The 21,742-nt window shown below is 46.5% G+C and overlaps 2 protein-coding genes across 2 annotated transcripts; one reads left to right on the top strand and one right to left on the bottom strand.

Annotated features, from left to right (window-relative positions):
- Positions 1-3,641: 3,641 nt before the first annotated feature.
- LOC136492100 (protein FAR1-RELATED SEQUENCE 5-like) lies at positions 3,642-6,202 on the top strand. Its single transcript, XM_066488237.1, has 2 exons — positions 3,642-5,701; positions 5,785-6,202. Exons 1-2 carry the CDS (start codon positions 3,642-3,644, stop codon positions 6,200-6,202), a joined length of 2,478 nt encoding a protein of 825 aa, XP_066344334.1.
- A 6,282-nt stretch (positions 6,203-12,484) lies between these two features.
- On the bottom strand, positions 12,485-15,196 carry LOC136491075 (phenylalanine ammonia-lyase-like). Its single transcript, XM_066487288.1, has 2 exons — positions 14,671-15,196; positions 12,485-14,524 (listed from the first exon to the last, which is right to left on the bottom strand). The coding sequence occupies exons 1-2, from the start codon at positions 15,066-15,068 to the stop codon at positions 12,778-12,780; spliced, it is 2,145 nt and encodes a 714-aa protein (XP_066343385.1). The 5' UTR covers positions 15,069-15,196; the 3' UTR covers positions 12,485-12,777.
- Positions 15,197-21,742: the final 6,546 nt, after the last annotated feature.

Here is a 21,742-nt window from a genome sequence, read left to right as displayed (position 1 = left end):
AATAAAATTGGAATGACTTATAAGTAATTTGGAACGGAGGGAATACCATGTTTTTTACTCTACTAGCAAATATGCCCGTGCGTTGCAACAAGACGTACAACTTATGCAGTTATAAGAATAACTTGAGACTTTAGATTAGTCTTTTGTTCCAATTCATTTTACAATATCTGAATGCATACTTGAATAACTCGTTTGGGAACTGATGGCTTCGACATTTATCCAATGATCATGGGTTTCAATTTCTCTTGGACTCGGACGCTGAGGCCAGACTTTCATACTCCGTCTGGACATGCGCTACACTTACTCATATTTGCCCGAGAGACTTGAAGATTTTAATTAGTGATCACGTTATACACTCTAATTTACAATCACACAGTACTCTAGTTCATATAGAGAATGAGAAACTACCTAAACATATTTTGTTTTATATATTACGTATGGATTTATCACATATATGTGCTAGCGTGGTAGCAGCTCATCTATATGTATGTATATATAAAAATTAAAATAGAAAAAAATCAGGATCGTATTTTTTTATCAGAAAGGATCGTATATTAAGAGAAAGAAAAGAAAGAGTGACCGTTTGATTTTGGCTGGCCGGCCGTATGCCCGTGGCTACAAAGGAAAGCTAAAAAATGGGGAAAAAAAGTTACCGCAGACTATTTATATTTTTGCATTTGGATTAAGATTTCTATTCCGGTTACTCGAAATTGGAGAGATCTAATTGAATTAAGATCTCTAGTTGTTCATATTATTATATTTTTCCTATTTGGATTATGATTTCTATTCATCCAAATCGGAGAGATTTAGATTAGGCTTCCTAGTTATATAAAGAGAAAGGCTATAGGCGGTTTTTCACATTCATAAAGTTAGTTAAGAGATGATCGGACAAAAAAAAAAATAGGTGAAGAGAAATTTTACACATATAGATGATAATACTATGATAATCTTCCGGTCGTGAAAAAAGAGAACGAAAGTGAGCGGTCACATTTCCAGGTGCATGCTCTCCCGCTCCCTCAAGTCTGACCAACCCTCCTTCCAACCCCGGCCCGGTGTCACATCAAACAAGCAGCAAGGAGTCCCACGGTAGGCCACAGATTTAGGTTTGGATACCAGGTTTTTCTCACGGACGCGTTAATTTTTGATCGGGACGACGTACGGGGCAGGGCACACGCATATATAAGTGCAGCGCTTCTGATCTGAGTATAAGTCGTAGGTTTGCTTGTGTACGTATAGTGTGAGTGTGGTGTGCATGTGTAGGATTGGTGTGTGTCTGTACATGAGCACATACTACAGTTATACCCAGACGAGAGGCACCAACAAAAAAAAAAAAAAAAAAAAGTGCAGCGCTGCCACTGGGTCATCACCACCGTACCCCTAGACCGGAGCACGTTCCGGTTTGGTGCACCGTCGCTGGCGCGGACGACGCTTGCCGGCTCGCCCGCGCGGTCACGTAGCGCCGAAGACAGCTCGGGCTCTTCTTCGTCTCAGCGCAGCCGACGGACGCCGGACGGGGATCAAAATCGATCCACGGGTCTCACCAACCCAGAATGAAAGGGAGAAACAACGGGCCGGCCGGGGGTGGTTGTTGATGTAGCTGCTGCTGCTGCTGCCCCGATCCCCTTTTCTCGCTGTCGCGAGACGGACATGGTTGTTGGGACCTCCATCGGGCGCCCCTAGCTAATAATTCTCCTAGCTCGTTCAACCAATAGGAGCGACCCTGCCCTTTGCTTCCGTAGCGCCGTGGCGGACCGTTTCGTTGTCGTCGTTTCGTGACCTTCATACTTTCGCATATAGCGTCACGCGCCGCGCGCCGTCGTCGTCCTGCTACAAAGTACTGACGGTCGACACCGGTGCTTGCTTGTCTGTGTTTAATGCCCCCCTCTCTCTTTTTTCAAAATGCAAGAACGGGTTAGGGCCTGGTTTCCATAAGTCAGGTGACTGAAAACTAATGACTTATAAGTCATGTATGTTTGGTCGTAGATGACTTATAAGCTGTGGGCCCCACGTAGAAAAGGGTGACTTATAAGTTTTAAGCAGGGGTGAACCAACTTATAAGCAGGGGTGACTTATAAGTTGGTGGTGTTTGACAAAATAAGTCACTTATTTTACTTTTTAACTTATAAGTAGATGACTTATTTAAAACAAAACATGGCCTTAGTTGTATGGAGCGGACGAGGTGTCATGCACATGCAGGCCATCCGGCCGTGCATCACATGTGTATGTAACTGGTTGCATTGCATATTTGCATGTGTATGTAACTTCGGAGTCGTGATGAATCGTCGTATTGATCTACTCCCTCCGTCCCATTGAGTTTGTCGTTGGAAAACCGTGTCCCTCTCACAATCCCGCTTCCCGAGCGACAAACTCAATGGGACGGAGGGAGTATGTCCACATGTGCCATCACTAGTTCACTATCAACTGAGAAAACCGCAGTAAATAAAGCACCTGGTATTAGCATTTAATTTCTACAGCTTACAGTGTACGCAGGTACTATAACACAAGTGAGAATGAAGTTGGAAACTATACATATTTGCAACTTGGAAGTTGGAACTACTAGCTGGGTGTCAAAATTTTGGGTGAGATCGGTTCGGAACGAGACGCCTGCGGTTGGCCTACAAATAAATTTGTAGCCGCGTGCTTTTTGTTTCCACCGTGGCAATCCCTGGTGTAGAGCGTTGCACCAAACCTCTACTAAAGTGCTAAAACTTTGAATTGAATAAAACAAAGTTACCAGCAGTAGTCCCGTCTTATTACCAACCTGGGTTCTGAATCTCATTTTTTAACCAGCATTACTTTGGTACTTTGCAGTTGTTTCCATCTCAAACAGTGAAATGAAGACGGTAGGACTATGAGCCAGGAAGCGCTACGCTGAAGGAGTAAACAAGCGCTTTTATTGAGCATGTTCGGTCAACAGTACATGGATCAACATGCTTGGATCTACATGACTGTGTCTAAATTACCATTTATGCTATTATAAAAAATACAATATCCTTGAATCTACATATAACTTACAAACATATGTTATTAAAAAATGTTTAAATAACCATAAATTATCTATATATGTTTTTAAAATTACCCAGTTCTATTAAATTAAATATGCATGCATGCATGACCGATAATTATATATATATGCTGTGTTTCAACAATCAAAAAATATTTCTTAACGACTCACATTGGTACAGTAAAAGATTATTAAAATTATATTGATATATATGACAATAATTTATATATTTTTTATTTATACAAATTTGGCATCGTTTATCAACTTTCAAGTTCTTTGCCTTGGGCCTAGTTTCTTTGATAGTTTGTTCGTTGCTAGAATAAGTGGGTTGCATGGGCTATTATTGCCTGCCTATTCCATTCAGGGCTCCGTATCGTATGCAAACCACCATACTTGTGCAAACTTTGCAAACTAATGATTTGGACCCCATGATGCTCATTCGAAGGCTGTGGAGAGAGGTGGGACTTTTTTACATTTAACAGCCCGCCAGGCACTAGTAATTGTGTTTTATTTTCCAAATGACCCCCCTAATCGCTCGATGCTCCAGTAGAATCGAAGCCCCCTAATCGCTCCAGTCTTGTCGAAGTCAGCCGCCGCCGGTCCATCTTCGACTCTACTGCCGCCGCCGCTCCTCGTCATGACTCACCGGCCGCCGGACTCGGAGATGCTGCCCACGAACGCCGCCCCATTGCTGCCCACGAACGCCGCCCCGATGCTGCCCACGGTTGCGCACTGCCCCGATGCAGGTTCGTTTCTGCCCTCCTATAAGACTGCCGTCTTGACTTTCATCTCGAGTAGGATCATTGTTAACGTCCTTGCATGCTCTGATGGTGAACCTGCAGTCGTCGTTGATTTTGCGTCCTTTGAGGCCACCAGCATGGATAATGCCGGCATGACCATCATGGACGTCGATGTCGGAGTTGGAGCCTACCTTGAAGAACCAAGCACACCACGGGCAACCTCTTCTCCTAACATAGCAGATAGTTGCAAAGAACATTCGAAGCCTATGGTTGGAATGACATTTGATACACTCACAGACGTGGAGAATTTTTACAAGGACTATGCACACGAAGCTGGTTTCTCTGTTCGTGTTGGTCAGCACAAGAAGCAAAATGAGGAAATATTTTACAAGCGGTTTTTTTGCTCAAGGGAAGGGTACAGAAAGGAGAAGGTACACGATGTTAGTGATCAATCCGGGAAAAAAAGGAAGACATCAAATGTGGTGGAAACCCGATGTGGCTATGAGGCACATATTGTTGTTAAGCTTAGTAGTGACAAGAAGTATCGAATATTTTCAATGTTTGAGGAGCACAACCATGGTTTTGTGTCGCCAGATAAGAGGCACTTGCTAAGATCCAACCGTCGTGTTAGTGAGAGGGCAAAGAGTACTTTGTTCAACTGTCATAAGGCTAGCATTGGCACGTCCCAGGCATTTCGCCTTCTCCAAGTCAGTGATGGTGGATGTGAAAATGTTGGTTGCACGCTGAGGGATTTGAAGAACTATTATCGTGACCTGAGGAGCAAAATCAAGGATGTTGATGCACAAATGTTTGTGGGACAACTTGAGCGAAAGAAGGAAGTAAATCCTGCCTTCTTTTATGAGTTTATGGTGGATAAACAAGGACGACTTGTGCGTGTCTTCTGGGCAGATGCCATATGCAGGAAAAACTATTCTGTTTTTGGTGATGTGCTTTCGGTAGATTCAACATATACTACTAATCAATATGATATGAAGTTTGTGCCATTTACTGGAGTCAATCATCACTTGCAAAGTGTTTTTCTTGGGGCAGCATTCTTGGCTGATGAAAAGATCGAGTCATTTGTATGGTTGTTTCAGACCTTTCTTAAGGCTATGGGTGGAGTAGCACCTCATCTAATCATAACAGATGAAGATGCGAGCATTAAGGCTGCTATTGCTCAGATTCTACCAAATACAGCTCATAGACTTTGCATGTGGCATATCATGGAAAAGGTACCTGAGAAGGTTGGGCCCACCATAAGAAATAATGAGGAATTCTGGGAAGTATTAAACAAGTGTGTTTGGGGCTCTGAGAATTCAAGTGAGTTTGTATCTGAGTGGAATTCTATCATGATAAAGTATGAGCTGATTGGAAATGAGTGGTTTTCCGCAAAGTTTGACATTCGAGAATCATGGATTCCAGCATACTTTATGGACATACCTCTAGCAGGACTTCTTAGGACTACATCACGATCGGAGAGTGCAAATTCTTTTTTTAACCGTTTCATTCATCGAAAGTTATCCTTTGTTGAGTTTTGGCTAAGGTTTGACACAGCTTTGGAGTGCCAGTGCCAAGAGGAGTTGATAGCCGATAATAAAAGTCGTCACACCAATCCTAAATTGATGACACCATGGGCCATGGAGAAGCAATGTAGTGTCGTATATACTCATGAAATTTTCAGCAAGTTTCAGGAACAACTCATAGTTGCAAGAGACCATTGCATTATTCAAGGGATTTCGGAGTCTGAAGATATGAAAACTGTTACCATCAGCAGCCTGTCTGGAAAAGAGCGGGTGGTTCAGATGAACAAGTCAAACATGTTTGGTATGTGCTCCTGTAAATTTTATGAGTCCTATGGCATCCCGTGCCGTCATATCATCCAAGTGCTTAGAGGCGAAAAGCAAAATGAGATACCATCGATTTATTTTATGAAGAGGTGGGACAAAAGGTGTAAAAGGTGAGTTGACACGGCTGATTTATTTTCTATTCAAAAATTATTTTGTATGTGCAATAGTGTTGATCGGATCTTTATTTTCATAGAGAACTCTTCTTCGATGACGAAGGTAACCTTCTCGATGAAAAAGCTAAAGATCCTATGGAGGTGGCAATGCGGAGAAAAATTTCAGATTCACGCAACAAGTTTGAAGATCTTATCCAGATGGCCAAAAACTCTGAACAAGGAATGGAATTTTTATATTCTAGTTTAGCAAACCTTGTAGAACCTCTTCAAAATATCATTCCTGCTGCTACAGTTAATAAACAAGATGAGTTTGAAGCATTCCTTGGTGGCAAAATCCCACAAGAAGTGGAGATACATCCACCAAATGATATCAACTCCAGAGGGCGATGCAAAAGAATTAAAAAGGGCAAGGAGAAGAAGGCACCAAGAAAACGGATGTGTGGAAAATGCAAGCAATTAGTGGATCATGACGCCCGTAATTGCCCAAACAATGCATGATCATTCCTAGTGTTAATAGCTTCATGCTTTCTAAAAGTATCCTGTGTGTTTTGCTTTTCAGAAACAGAACCACTGTCCGTGTACTCTAAAATTGTTTGTCACTGTACTCTGAATTTGTTTGCTTGATACAGGAAGACTCTGAATTTGTTTGCTTGATACAGGAAGCATTCAGTAAACCAATCAGAAAACAAAGATGAAGTATAACTCTATGAAAAAGAAAACAAAGAATCGAACACATCCTTTTGTTCAGCACCGAGCATGGCAACTGACATACACTTCTTACATGGCTACATCAACATTGAATGTAGCAATGAATCTATGCACACAGCACATAATTCTGAACACATGCTGAAATCAATTTTATTTCAATCTTCAGAACACAGAATTCACATGGTTACATCCTTTTGTTCAGGCATTACACACAGAAGGCACAATTGCCATTAGCATTACACAGATCACCAACTCGAGTCCTGCAAACAGATCACCAAAACAACACTGAGCCCTGCAATTTCAGGCATTACACACAGAAGGCGCAACTCGAGCACTGAAACAGGCAACACAGCTCTGAGCATGGCCGGGCAGCCTCCGACACGGCGTCGTGGCGGGCGAGGTTGATCCTGGTCGTGGCAGGCGAGGTGGAGGCGGGTCGCGTGGCCCAGCGCGGAGCAGCCTGGTAATGGACCGTGGCGTCGGGGTACAGTTGAAGGAGAGGCAGGTCGCCGTGGCCCAGCACGGCGCAGCCTGTGAGCGGTCGGCGTGAGCAGGCCGGCGGAGGGCAAGAGCGCAAGGGGGCGCCTCCTCCTCCGGGGGTGCTCCTGCAGGGTGGCTCCTCCGGTGGCCGCCTGGCGGAGGACTCGCGGCGCAGGAGAGGCGGCGGCCGACGTGAGCGGGCTGGTGGAGGGGGCGCGCGCAAGGGGGCGGCTCCTCTCCGGGGCGCTCCTCCTCTGGCCGCCTGGAACGGAGGAGCGACCGACGAGAAGAAAGAGCGACGGGGAAAGAAAGATGGGGTCGCGACGGGGGGAAAGGAAGATGGGGTCTTTTTTGCAAAACGGACTGAGGGCTGGCGGGCGTTTAATCGTAAAATTACCCCACCTCTCTCCGTAGCCACTGGATCTCAGATCGATGGTTCGAAACGGAAGTTTCCAAGGTTGCACAGCAACCTTGGTTTGCATACGATACGGTGCCTCCATTCAGACCCTCAGTGGATCCTTTGTTGAAAAATGTCACATTTACATAAACTATTGTCAAAGTCTAGCTTTCCTCTTTGAACTCTAAATCGGACATCACCCCTATCTCCCTGAGCTCTCAAACTCTTTTAAATTACATTTCTATCCTGATTGCTAGTGGATTTCTAGGTAGTTCCATCATTTTATAGTTTAAAAACAGTAAAGTATGGTAAACACATGATAATTTTTTAACTCATGGAAAAATATAATGTCTCTAAGCTTCTAAAATTCCCAAGAAAATCATAAAGGTAGATTGCAACATGATAAACCCAAATAAATATTTATAGCTTGTGAAAATGTTCCTAGAACCTTTCAAAATTTAGATTTAGCTCTAGAAAAATAGGAAAATATCCAGAAAATGTAAATGTGTTTTGAAAACTATCGATAATAAAACATAATACAACATAAATTAATGTTTAATGTATTAGTCATGCTATGCAATTATGCTAGTTGCCTCTCATGTATTTTTGATAAAGTTTTCATAAACATTTTCAAATCTCGACTATAATCTTTTAGTAATTTAAAAAAAATCTAGATTTTTATTATTTTTCTAGAGATAAATATAATTTTATGGACCTTCTAAAGATATTTCACAAGCTCTAAACATTTTGTTTGGGTTTTATAATCTCCTCATACATTGCTAGGATTTTCTTTTGGAATTTTTTAGAAGTTGAAAACACATTTCATAGTTAAAAAACCTTATCAGATGTTTGTCAGCTTTTAACAAAAAGAATAAAACCGTCTTAAAAACCGTTTCCAACGGGGTAGGTAAGCTGTACAATATTGAGAGCTACAAATTTGGTGTAGACCACGTCAACAACTGAGGTTATTTGAAAGATTCAAAAAATCAATTTTAAAATTAATGAACTTAAAATGAGTATTTAGGCCTCTAAATGATGCTAGATAAAAAAAGTTGTGAGCTACAAAGTTATAAATCTTATTGGGAACTACAACTGTAGTATAGATTATATCAACATCAGAGGCCCTATGAAAAATTCAAAAAATTAAACTTTAAAATCTAATAACTTAAAATGAATATAGTAAATAAAAATGTTTATCAACTACAAAGTTGTAGATCATGTCAAGCTCTATAAATTTGATATAAAGTTTATATTCATACAACCTCATATGAAAAAAGTGTGCTTTTTTATATAAGAGAAAGAGAGAGACCAAGTTATAGGTAAGTCACACTACCACATCAGCAAAACCATCGAATAAACCAGTTTGAAATGATGAAAGGTGCATTTATTAGGTTTTTAATGCTAAATTAATGTGTGTATGTTGTCTGATATTAAAGTTCGAGGAATCTTTTAAATTCAACGACTAATTCAGGGGGTGAATCAGACTTTACTCTAAATACTTTTGAGAGCTGAGAGAGGTAGGACGTTTGGTTTTATAATTTGAAGAGAAAACCTAGACTCCGCTTATATAGTTCATTCATCAACAGGTAAAACCAACGTTTTGTCATTTGTTTGTGCCCAAAATTAGGCCGACACTGTGCCTACTAGATGGCCTTGTGGGCTGTTATTGTAACGAGTTCTTTCCAGGCCTGCGTGGGCCGCACGGCGACAACGCGAGATACGGCCCAGACGCCATGAGGCTCATTTCGACGGCGTAGGCGACATGGGCGCCAACCATGGTGTACGTTGGCGAGGACTGGGGCTGCGTCGCTACGAGCCTACGACTACGAGGCACGTGCCGTCGGGGACTGGTATGGGCACACTGCACGTCTGCACCCATGCCGCTGCATCGTGGGGCACCTGGGCAACGGATTCTCTGGTGCGCAAGACCCCTCCCTCGCCTAGAGCCCTAGACAACAACGACCGATGTTCGGGCAGTTATTGGAAGAAAGACATGTTATTTCGGCCACGAGTTGCATTGCTTTATTTTTAGATTTAGGCCTAAACCATTACACGGAGTAGTTTTAAAAGATTCCTTTCATTTTAACACCAATAGATTTACCCTCTCCTTCTTGTTCTTCTTTGAACTCATTGTTCTAGCTCATCGTCACTCATTCCTCAGCAAAGTCACCACATAAATGGTTCAAAGCCTGCAAGAGACAAATTTCACTATCATGCTCTACCTCTTTATCCAAATTAAACATGCATCTTCTAACTACTTTTGGTGAAACCCGAAGCCTACTCATCTCAATCAACGGAACCATTAACTAGCTCAACTGATGAACTCAAAGAAATACACGCATTATTGCTAATGTTTCTGACAATTTTATCATCAAATGAAAGGAACGAATTACATGCTAATGCCTGAACGTCTTTGGGTAATCCCCGAGGTCGTTGCGTACTTGCATGCTTTAAGTTTTGCCGCTCGTTCCATCAAATTTTGGTCCATCACCACAGCACTCCGTTTGCAACCACGGCTAGTTGCGTTGGCAGGCACGTTATTTTCCGGTTTAGGAACAGGGGTTTTCACGTTGACGTTTCTCGGTTTCTGTTAGCATCCTTCGGAGATGAAGTTGCTCTTAGCGTCTAGTGTGGCCTCAGCAACCCACCCACGCCTTGTTGCTGGCAAATAGCATCCGCGGGCTAGTGGGCTAAAGTGCCACTATTCGTCCTGTTCACTTGGCTTATAAGCCGTATTTTTTCAGTCAACGAATATTATTTTTCTTTCACGACAAATTAGCCAACCGTACTTTCAGCCATGGCTTATCAGCCAAGCGAACAGAGCAATTGGCCGCAACACAGCCAGTGCCCAATGAACTAGGCCTCAATTCCATAGACTGGACAGCCGGCGCTAACGGCTATTCGAGTAGTTAGCCAAATTTCCATCACTGTAAGTATCATCACTGGTTGCATGCACAACCCTTATTCAGTTCCCGTAGTGCAATTTTACTTCTGTTTACTTACCCACACAAGATGTATCTAGATTTTTTTTAGAAAGGACGGCAAAAGCTTTGCCGTATTTTTATTAGACGAAGAAAAAAAAACAACAATTTACAGAAACACAAAAGAGCTAGAGATTACACTACCTCGGCTCGCAGGCCGACCACCCCACTGAAAACTACCGAAAACGAAAACCTTTGGAGGGAGAAGACTACTGAAATCACCGCCCAAACACCTCGAAACGAGGCAAAAGAAAACACCATGGATAACAAAAACACCCCGGGAACACAAGAACACTCGACTACAACTAAACGGCATTAGCATTTGGCCTAGGAGCCAACTGGAGTTGCTCTATGTCCTCCTAGATGTATCTAGATTTGGAACCGAAGAGTATAGAAAACTATCAAGTTGGCCCGTGCAAATGACGCGGGGAGCTAGTTTGCTTATTGTACTATTTCATTTTTTTTATTTTAATATCCTTTTTAAATAGTTTCATTTATTTATTTTGATTATAATTGTTTTATGTCAATTTGCCTTTATCTATTTGCATGAACTTCAACTTTGACTAGCTAGTGTCATCTTTCTCGTCTTTTTCTTTTTCTATTATGATCTCCTGACTAAGCAATTTATGCCGAGGCCAAATCAAGTAGCCTTTGATCTCATCTTAATGAGATCCATTGGAGATAAAAACCACTTTTAAAGTCTTTATCTAGTTCCTTAACTCTCTTATAGATTTAAATTTTAGATGATCTTGCTTCTTCTATTATGGACCTATACTTTATTTTTCCCCTATATTATCATTTTATGAGTCATAATGCTTTACATGACTTGGTGCCATCATTTAGGAGCTTGACACCACCATTTAGTTCTACGTAATCACGAGTTAACTTAATAGACAACTTATACAATGAATTGTCCTATTATTAGTTGTATCATGGTAACTCACATTCCTTAATTTGTGCATAGAATAGAAGGAGCCTTGTGAGTTACACGACAATCATAACTCATATAATGGTGTTGGATTAAAAAAAAATCTTCGGCTACTATTGTGCTCGGCCGCCGGTGCTTACAATGGACGTGTTTGGGACCGCATTCCAGCCACCGTGCTGTGCTAGATCTGTACCGCGGCCTCCACCTCGCGGTAGTTTAATCTAGTGGCCTTTGTCTTCATTGGTGGAAACAATCATCAATTCTGGTGTAGTGTTTGGTATATGTTTGGCGGGATTTTCTCGATTCTCGCGATGAGGCGACCACATATTTGATTTTTAGTGGTCCTAAACATGCCCAATACTGAAGACACTGCGTATCACACAGTGAGCTAGCTAGCGTACGTTCAGCAAAACCGCAACTAGGATTCCTTCTGTTCTGTAATCTGTACTATATGGCTGCATCCAGCATCGAGAGCATCGAATATTCTAAATTCGATGTCCTGGTATATCTGGCGACATTATGTTATGTTTTCAGTTATCACCTGCCAGTTTTTGTTACACTCCAGGATGGATGACCTGTTTAAGACAGCTTTGTTTTTCATCCACAATACGAAATGCAGCATACGTTGCCAAATGCCAAGCTACGAGTGGTTTAACAGTGACAGAGACCGGCCTCTCTGGAAATCTGTTGCATGCGAGCAACTGAGTGGTACACGGAACTACGGCGACAGGTATGTGCACAGCTGTTTGCATGGAAAATACTCCCCACCGACCAGTGAACAGCTGAACATGCATCAGCAGCTTCAGAACTGCACTCATCCTATTCTGAGCACCTAGAATCTATCTGCCTCCTGACCACGCGTAAACAAGAGCGAGGAGTTATCTTCAGGGCAATGGGCATGGGCGTTCTGCGTTCATGAGTCATGAGACTTCATGTGGCAGACTGCCGTTCATGTGGATACATCATGGGCGTCTTCCACGCAAAACTCATGCTGCTTTTGTAATTTGTCTTCGTTCAACTACATTTTCTCATGCCACTTTTTTCTTGACCTACCGACAGACAATCAGTATTTTGGTGCATGGTCATGTGGTATTGGGATAGTTCTGCCACCAGATTAAGCTGGATAATAACAAAAGTATGATGCGCATGTTCTGCAACAAAATATAATTTTCAGTCGGAAACAAAAACAATAACTACAATGACAACAGTAGGTGCCAATGCACTGGCTGTACTAGTACTATCTGAAGAACCAGACAAAAGTATAGTACTATCTGAAGAACCAGACGTTGGAAATGAAAATTTTATGTCAACAAGCACCCTTAACTTACATGAACACTAGTTCCAGGGGCTGCCATTGCAAACATGGGCAATGGTGCTGCAGCCCGCAAAGAGCTTTACAAACAGTAACTCCACACAAAAACAAGGAACAGGACAACAACACGCATCTGAACACCTAGAGGACCCTGGGTAGGCCTCATCAATCAACACTCTGAAACTCGCTAGTATCTCTGTACTGTCTTCACTTCATCTCCTCGGGATCAGGAGCACGGCCACGGCCATGGGCCCATGGCCCCTCTGTTCAGCAGATCGGCAGGGGCTCACCGTTCCACTCCTTGAGGCACTCGAGCACGGCGTCGATGTGCTTGCCCAGGTTCATCGCCACGAACACCTTGTTCACGTCCTCGCCGGGCGACCTCGTCTTCTCCCCGGTCAGGTACTCCGTGCCGAGCTTCTCGCGCACGAACCTGTACAGCGGGTACGATCGGCACTCGGCGATCCTGTTCGGGATCGCGGCGGTGCCGTTCTCCACGGCCGCGCGGGCCGCCTCCACCTCCCGGGGCAGCGCCGCGCGGAGCTCCTCCTCGAAAGTGGCGAGCTTGGCGAACACCGACGTGTCCGGGTTGCGCTCGGCCTCGCCGTTGGCCAGCGCGTGCTCGACCAGCACCGACCGCATCTTCTGCATCAGCGGGTAGTTGGCGCTGCAGGGGTCGTCCGCGTACGCGAACACTGCCTCGCGGTCGATCGCCGTGAGCAGGTCCTTCTCGCAGAACCGCGCGCTGTGGAGGCCCCCCGTGGCGCTGGTGCTCAGGGTCTTCTTGGCCACCGTCATCACGCAGCTCTTCACGGCGCTCTTCAGGTTCTCCTCCAGGTGGCGCAGGTCGACGGCCTGGCACAGCGCGATCAGGAACGTCGACGACATGAGCTTCAGCACGTCGACGGCCTCGGCGGTCTTCCTGGACGAGATGAGGCCGAGGGAGTTGACGTCCTGGTTGTGCTGCTCCGCGCTCTGGACGTGGTTGGTCACGGGGTTGGCCAGGAACTGGAGCTCAGAGCAGTAGGACGCCATGGCGATCTCGGCGCCCTTAAAGCCGTAGTCCAGGCTCGGGTTGCGCCCTCCGGACAGGTTGGACGGCAGGCCGTTGTTGTACAAGTCGTTCACGAGCTCCGAGAACTGGGCGAACATGAGCTTGCCGATCGCCGCGATGGCAAGCCTGGTGTTGTCCATGGACACGCCGATGGGCGTGCCCTGGAAGTTGCCGCCGTGGAGCGCCTTGCCACGGGAGACGTCGATGAGCGGGTTGTCGTTGACGGAGTTGATCTCGCGCTCGATCGACTTGGTGGCGGCGCGGATGACCTCGATCTGAGGGCCCAGCCACTGCGGCGACGTGCGGAGCGCGTACCTGTCCTGCTTCGGCTTCATCAGCGGGTCCAGCTCGCCGAGCTTCTTGGCGAGCATCATGTAGGAGCTGCCGTCCAGGATGTGCTCCATGATGGCCGCGGACTCGATCTGCCCCGGGTGGTGCTTCAGCTTGTGGGTCAGGTGGTCGGTGTACTCGGGCTTGCCGTTCATCACCTCGCAGAACACGGCGGACATGACCTCGGCGAGGACGGCGAGGACGTTCGCCTCGAAGAGCACGATCGACGCCAGCCCAGAGCCGACGGCCGTGCCGTTCACCATGGCGAGCCCTTCCTTGGGCTGCAGCTCGAAGAAGCCGTGCTGGATGCCGGCGATCTTGAACGCCTCCGCGGCGTCCACCTTCCTGCCGTCGGGCGCCACCGCCGTGGAGTTGGCCCGGCCGGTGACGAGTCCCGCGATGTAGGAGAGCGGGACCAGGTCGCCCGACGCGGTGATGGTGCCCCTGAGCGGCAGGCACGGCGTCACGTTGGCGTTGAGCAGCGCGGCGATCGTCTCCAGGATCTCGAAGCGGATGCCGGAGTAGCCCTGCAGCAGGGTATTGACGCGGACGAGCATCGCGGCGCGCGTGGCCGCCGCCGGCAGCACGTGGCCGTCGTCGCCGGTCCCGAACGCTCCGGCATTAAGGAATCTGTATATAGTAACAAACAAACAAAAAAAAACGTGCGACATAGGTAAGCAAGCCGGCTTAATAGTTAATAACTACATTACAGCAAACAATTTACCGTTGGGAGGGAGTGTAAACAAAAAATCCTTGTCCTTGATGCTACTGCTTACCGGATGAGCTCCCTCTGGAGAGCGCCGCCCTCCTTAGTTCTTCGGTGGGAGGTGGCGCCGAAGCCGGTGGTGACGCCGTAGCTGTCGGTGCCGTTCATCATGCTGTTCATGACCCAGTCGCTGCTGGCCTTGACACGGCCGCGCGCGGACTCGTCGAGCTCCACCCTGGCCTCGCCGGCCGCGGCCACGGCGGCGACCTGGGCGACTGTCAGGCTGGCGCCCTCGATCTTCACCAGCGGCCTCCTGTACTCCTCCACCATCCGCTTCACGGCTTCCAGGTGGCTCCCTGTCAGGTCCTCGGCCGCCTTCCCCCAGTTGAGGGGGTCGGCCGCCCGCGGGGTGGCCAGGCAGACACCATTGCCGCTGGCGGCGGCGACGTGTCCGTTCTCGCACTCCATATCGAGACGGCAACGAACTAGCACGGATGAGGTAGAAAGTTTTGACTGTGTCTGGAGGAGGCTTGGTAGCTGTGGTGGGAGTCTGGAGGAGACGTGGAGTGGAGAAGAAGAGCTCGAGGACCAGAGGAGGCGGAGGCTCTTCTTGGAAGGGAATTGAGCAGGGGGAGGCATTTAAATAGGCAGCGCAGGACGCAGGGTGGGTGGGGGAGGGGTTGGTGCGGACGTCGGAAGGGGAGGTGGGGCAGAGTTGACCCCTGGGACTGGTGCGCCCGAGTCGAAGGGAGAGGAGGACCGTACTGACTGCTGACCACACGGTGGCTGCCGGCTATGCGCAGAGCTGCGCCGTGGCGACTTTGCGGCAATCGGCCGTCGGAGTGAGCGGCGTGGCCGTGTTGGGCGAGCGCCGCCCGGGTGGACGGGGGTTGGTGAGGGCAGAGGAGGGAGGAGGAACAGAGCACGCACGGCACTCGTCTCGGGTTAACAAGACGTGCAGGCTTGCGTTTTTACCGTTTTCGGGACATTTCATCCGGACCTATGCGTTACCGTCAGTTGTGTTCTTGCGTGCCAGATGAAAAAAAAAACGGTACTCTTGAGGTGGTGGTTGCGTTCAGATTCGCTTTTGCCAACAATTGACAAGCGAACGGTTATCCGTTTCTCCCTTTAAGCACGCGCATCGTGTTGAGTTTTTTTTTCCGAAAGGGCGGCAAAAGTTTTGCCCTAGATTTTATTAGACGATATAAAGAGAAAAAAAAACAAATACAACTCCCTATTTCATCATAAAATTGTATATTCAAAAACATGATGTTCTGAATAATCTCCAAGGCCAGTCCACATACCCCTTCGGCCCCCGCGTCGCTCTCCCCCGAGGGCGACTCGGGCGGCGCCGTCGCCCCCGCCCCTTCGGGCCCCTCCCTACATCCTCCCTGTCTCGGTCGCCGCCAGAGCTCGCCGACGGAGCTCCGGTGGAGGGCAAGGACGGCGATGGCCGGGTGCCTCCCTCCCTCTCCCTCTCCCGGTGATAACCTGCGCCGTCGTCGCGCTTCTCATGGTGGTGGCTGGCGGCCCAAATCCGGCCTCTTTGTGGGTGGATCTAGTTCCCCGCCAGCTAGATCCGGCTCCGGCGGCGTGGGGGTGGTGCTGGCGCGTTTCGGGCTGGTCCGTTGGGTTCCGGAGCGATTCTTCAAGGGGAACCTCGGTCGGCGGCGCTCCTGGCACCGGGGCGGGCGGACCCCTCCCTCCCCTGCCCGGATCTGTCTCCCAAGCCAGGATCTGTTGTCGCGTCTCTCCCGGGGGGCTCCTCGGCGTGCTCTTCGGGGGAACTCGACCGGCGGCACACCCGGTCCGGGGTGGACGGAGCCAGCACTCTCCGCCCTGGATCTGTGGAGGAGGTGCTCTCCGGCCTTCACCGACGTCGGGGGCGGCGGCCCGCCGTGGCACCCTTCGGGTCTAGTGGGGCTGGGAACAGATGTAGTGGTGGCAGTCGGCCTTGGCCTCTTTGGTCGGGGCTGGCGTTCCTCTACTGGATCCAGCGTGCTGATGGCGGAAGTTCGTAACGGGGCTGCTGGAGGCTCTGCGCGGCGGGTTTTGACGCTGGGACCGCTTGCCAGGGGCTGGGACGGTGGTGGGATGGGCGACTGGGGCTTCTTCTGATCTCGGCCCTCTTCTCCCCGCCACCTGCCTTTCCCTTGCCCGGGCTGGTTCCTCGGGTCAGGCTACCTCTGTGGGACTCCGGCGGCGGCGGATATGGAAGAAGCATGAGGGCGGGGCGAAAGCTTGGACGGCAACATCTGCGGATCCGTGCCCTCTTTGGAGGTGTCCTTTACTAACTCTCTTCCTACCGCGTTGGATGTCGCAGGTGAAAACCTTCCCTCGTTGGGCTAGCTTGTCGACGCTCTTGGCGTCGTTTCCTTCTTGAAGGCTTTGCTAGGTGATCTAGATTCCGCTGTGAACCTTTTTGTTGTCAGTCATGGCGCTTCTCCTACAGTGACAGTGCTCGGTGTTGGTGCTCGGTGCTCCCTACGGTTCTCCAAGTTATCTTTCTCTAGTTGAGGTGTCTTAGTTGAGTGGGTGTTGTTAGTTGAGTAGATGCGACCAAGCTACAAGTAGTGGCGTGAGTTGTGACAGTTGTTCAAAAGTTGCTAGGACGAGTGGAGCACTCTCCTGAGTTGTATGGTTTTTGGACCCAGTTTCCACTCAAAAAACTGGGTGGGCATTTGCCTTTTTTTTCTTTCATCGTCTAATAGAAATCACGGCAAAGCTTTTGCCGTCCTTTCGGAAAAAAAAACATGATGTTCCAAACTTATGCTGAGGAACAACTCAGAACTAGCCAAGTTCCGTAACATCACATGGCAGCAATGATTTTGGTGATCTCCGTTGCAAATTAGTGTTAGTATAGGTAAAGGTGAGCCCATATAGTAAAACTGACATCAATAGCCTTTTAAAATAGAAGATCCATCCCTGCTTATATGAAGTGTACATCTTCAAAAACAGAGACCTACACATGGCTCATAGTACCCCCTTTTTTATTCTTTTCATGATTTCATATATGGATAATTTAGATGAAGATTAAAGGGTTACTTTAGAATAATTCATATAATAGTCATGGCAGGATAATTTAGATCGAGATAGGGTAGTTACAGTAGAGTATTTTTATAATGACAGAGGTATGTATTTTTCTAAAAAACAATACATTTAATGATTATTATTTATCTGTATGATGGCATACCATATATCTTTACTTTAAGTTACTTTTACACATTAATAGTAACATAAGTGGGTAATTAGAGACATATAGCCATATTTTATGGTTATTTAATCATTTTTCATAATAATAGATGTTGGTAATTTAGATGCGATTGGTGATTATATTAGTTTATTTTTAATAATGATAGAAGTGGAAATTTAGATTCAAATTTACGACATTGTTATCTACCATAATTCCAAGGTGACTAATTTTGATTCAAATTTATGGGGTTACTTAGACTATCTATCATAATAGCAGGTGGGTAATTTGACACAAATTTGGGGTTACTCAGATCATCTGTTATAATGGCATATGTGGTAATTTAGATGTAGATTTATTATAATGGCTTGCGTGGATAGTTTAAATGCAGATTCAAATTTTATAGTGCCAGAGCCGGCTAACTGTTTTTAATAAACAAAATATATCTCGTGGCTACATCTTATTATCAATCATGATTAGAGTCTACGGACCTATAGCCAGATCTTTCTAATTTTATATCTTTAAAATTTATCTTCTTTTCTACCATATCTTGTTAGGATTAATGTTGGACAATGGACAATTAGTAATAGTAAGATAAGGGGCATGTTTGAATCCCATGCAACTAACAATTATCTACTAAAAACTAGTTGATTCTTTCTTTGGATCCTCAGGTAATAAATTAGCTAATCATCTTACCTAACATCCAGCTAACAATTAATTATTAGCTAGTTTTTCCAACTAGTATAGCTAATAGTTAGTTGGGTCAATCTTTGAAGGAGCCAAATAGAAAAAAGCTGGAAATTCAATTTTTTGGTCCACTCTGATGGGTGTCAAGAACCATTTCCTTAGGTTGGGAAGGTTTAAACTTGTTAGTGGTAACCAAATCAGATTCTGGGTTTGGGCAACCAGGCTTTCAACAAACTCCAATACCCATACTTGTTTAATATCGTGCGCAAAAAACAGGCAACGGTGGCCTTTAGGACATTAGTGGGAAACTAGCTAGTAGAAGGGCGTAGTTTGTTTGCCTGTTTAGCACACATTTCTCTGTATGAGGGTACAGATCAATTTGTATGAAGTTTAAATAAAAATGGGTCTTTTACTAGTTAAATCTATGTATAGACATTTGATCAATAACAGGGTTAAAGTTCCACAAGAAATTTGGCATATAAAATACAACTGAAAATCAAAGTTTTTCGTGGTTTCTAAAGCAAGGAGTAATCCTAACCAAAGATAGCGTACATAGAAGAGACACTAGAATGGAAGTCAAGCTTGTTGTTTTTCCATTAAACACGAGACAATCCAACATCTTTTCTTTAAATGTCATTATGCTTGTTTCCTTTGGCATTCCTTGCTTATTGTATTTAGTATAAGTCCTCCTAGTCATATAAACCACTTATTCAATGATTGGGTGAAATTAGGGGGTCACAAGTACAACCTAAAGTTATTGACAGGTGCAACAACGATTTGCTAGGCAATTCGGCTCACAAAGAATGATTTAGTTTTTAATCACAAAGAATGATTTAGAAGTTGTTCTTTGTTTCTTTTGTAATAATTATGGAGTGATCCTTCTTTCATGAAGAAGTTGAAGCCGAAACTCTTTCCATTATTCAAAAACGGTTAGTTGGGTGGCACCGATCAAAAGCAAGGTCCCAAACCCTTCTATGCTTCATTGAAGAAAAATGTTGCCCAATTCCATCACATCCAATAAGTTTATGGTAATGCTCGGCCATGGGCGTCCGTCCATCCATCCGGACGCGGCTCCCAAGCCTACGTAGCGAACCGCCCCCATCTCTCTCACAACGTAGATGCCGAGCCGACAAGGCATTCCCAAGTCCCAAGCAACGACTCCGCCACCGCCACCGTCACATGACCTGCAACTCGCGCTGGCTAGGCTCATCTTCGCCAACTGCTGCTACCTCTCTCTTCTTTGTTTGGATCCGGCGATCGGCATCCCTCCTCCACTAGCAGTAAGCAGTAACGACTCCCGCCACCGCCGCTGCACCTGCATCTCTTGCTAGCCGGGCTGATTCCGCCCCATCGCGCACCCATCCCCCACAGAGCAGACAGTGTTGGACAACTATGGCCAAGCAAGCAACAACGCTAGAGTAGCAGCAGTGGAGCCACGTCGATGGGCGTTAGCCTGGGTTGCGAGCAGGCACGGGAGAATCACAAAAGGAGCAGCGTGCGGAGTGACGTCCTCCTGGCCCGAGCTTGCTGGCTATCGCAGTTTCTCACCAAGTAGGCCATGGCCGTCGACGACACCGTGTTTCAAGTATTTCAGACATTTCAGACTTTGTTTCAAGTGTTTCGTCTAGATGTCGCAAAAGTTGATCTGGGATATTGCATATGTTGCAATGACAATATACGCATGTTGCAATACTATATTTCGAGTGTTTCAGGTATTTCAAACGTATGTTTTAAGTGTTTCATCTGCATATTGTATATGTTGCTATGGCTATATACGTATGTTTTAAGTATTTCAGATGTTTCAGAATTATGTTGCAAGTGTTTTATCTCAATGTTGCAAAATAGATATGGATGTTGTATATGTTGCTATGGATATACACGTATGTTTCAAGTGTTTCGTCTATTTTAGATGTATGTTGCAAGTGTTTTATTTGGATGTTTCAAAAGTAAATCTCAGGAGATCACATGCTGTAATTGTTTTAGACATATGTTGCTTATGTTGTTGGTCACCGCGCCGCGCGCTGGTGCTGCTGCGTGGGCATGGAAGAGCGAGCCACTGGGGGCGCCGCTTTTTCCCGCGGGTGCGTATGACGGAGGAGGCGTGGGAGTTGCGTTCGCGCACGTGACAGAGGAGGCTTAGGAGCTGTGTCGGGACGCGCCGTCCGTCTCCGGGCGCTAGCCCTTCCGCTAAGTTTACCGGGCTGGGCTTAGGCCATGCATCGAGCCATGGACGGGCCTGTCAAAACATTCTCAAGTTCGTTTGATGTTACGCTTCGACATGAACAGTGTTTCCAGCCAGAAACAGTATTTTTCTCTCCCACAAATCAGCCAGCAGTATTTTCTTACGAACCAGCCACGAACAAACCAACAGTTCCAAACAGTCCCTCGTCACCGGACAGACACGCTAACGCTGCAGTCGAAGCTTCTTCTCAGGAAAGGGGACACAGCTTTGCTCGTTTCTAGTGCTGCTGTTCCATTCATGGAAATTGTGTGGGACTGAGGTCGAAATGCCAATGCACTCCGGTCTGCTGAAGATTCCGGTCCTGCTGTCGTGTGAAGTTCCATTCTCGGTGCACACATGCCATGAGTGCCGGAGGAAACTATGTTTAATTTTCTTGGAAATGTTACGCTGAGGTGTCCTCCGTTCAAGTTAAAAGGTGGTCATCAGTAGTTCAGTACGCCAAAGACTAGGGTAAAGTTAAATGTGCCCAAAGACTAGACCAATAATATGTAATGCACACGAGATTACGGTGCACCTGCAAAGAGTTTCGGTGCTGAGACTGGATGCGCGCACTGATCAAAGTGAGGCGAGTTTGTGGCTGCAATGAGCCCGAAACTAGAGCATAACTTCCTGTGGTTTCAGTTTTTCCGATTTGGACTTTTTAACAGCACCAGTCGTTTTTCACGACTGTCGCTTCATTTTTGACAAAGGGATAGTGACACGCGGAGCACTGAATATGATCACAAAGGATTTTTGGGAAGATCTGTAGCTTTGGCATTTCTGCCAGGTCTTCCATTCCATGCATGTTTCCATGCGGCCGTGAGCCCGTGTCGCGTCGCGAGCAGCACGACGCATGTGGGTGCCATTAGGCTCTCGTGTTTCACGGCCATCAGGACGACGACGGTGATCCTCGCTCCAGTCTCCAGTCCTGATTCTTCACACGGCGGACAAGAAAGAAGAAACGCGAAATGGGAAAGGGACGACCGGACGGACGAGCGAGTTGTACCTCTGGTCTTGCGCCGGGTGGTCGGTCATCTGCATGCA

The sequence above is a fragment of the Miscanthus floridulus genome, chromosome 11 (assembly GCF_019320115.1).
Source record: "Miscanthus floridulus cultivar M001 chromosome 11, ASM1932011v1, whole genome shotgun sequence".
Classification (NCBI taxonomy): domain Eukaryota; kingdom Viridiplantae; phylum Streptophyta; class Magnoliopsida; order Poales; family Poaceae; genus Miscanthus; species Miscanthus floridulus.
Note: the sequence above shows the minus strand (reverse complement) of the source record. Positions and strands in the feature narration are given on the sequence as shown.

Excerpts from the sequence above, each read along its gene's own strand:
- LOC136491075 (XM_066487288.1), bottom strand. The coding sequence starts at position 15,068 with ATGGAGTGCGAGAACGGACACGTCGCCGCCGCCAGCGGCAATGGTGTC. Across the intron at positions 14,525-14,670 it reads CTCCAGAGGGAGCTCATCCG|ATTCCTTAATGCCGGAGCGT; the intron begins GTAAGCAGTAGC and ends TACTATATACAG.
- LOC136492100 (XM_066488237.1), top strand. The coding sequence starts at position 3,642 with ATGACTCACCGGCCGCCGGACTCGGAGATGCTGCCCACGAACGCCGCC. Across the intron at positions 5,702-5,784 it reads TGGGACAAAAGGTGTAAAAG|AGAACTCTTCTTCGATGACG; the intron begins GTGAGTTGACAC and ends TTATTTTCATAG.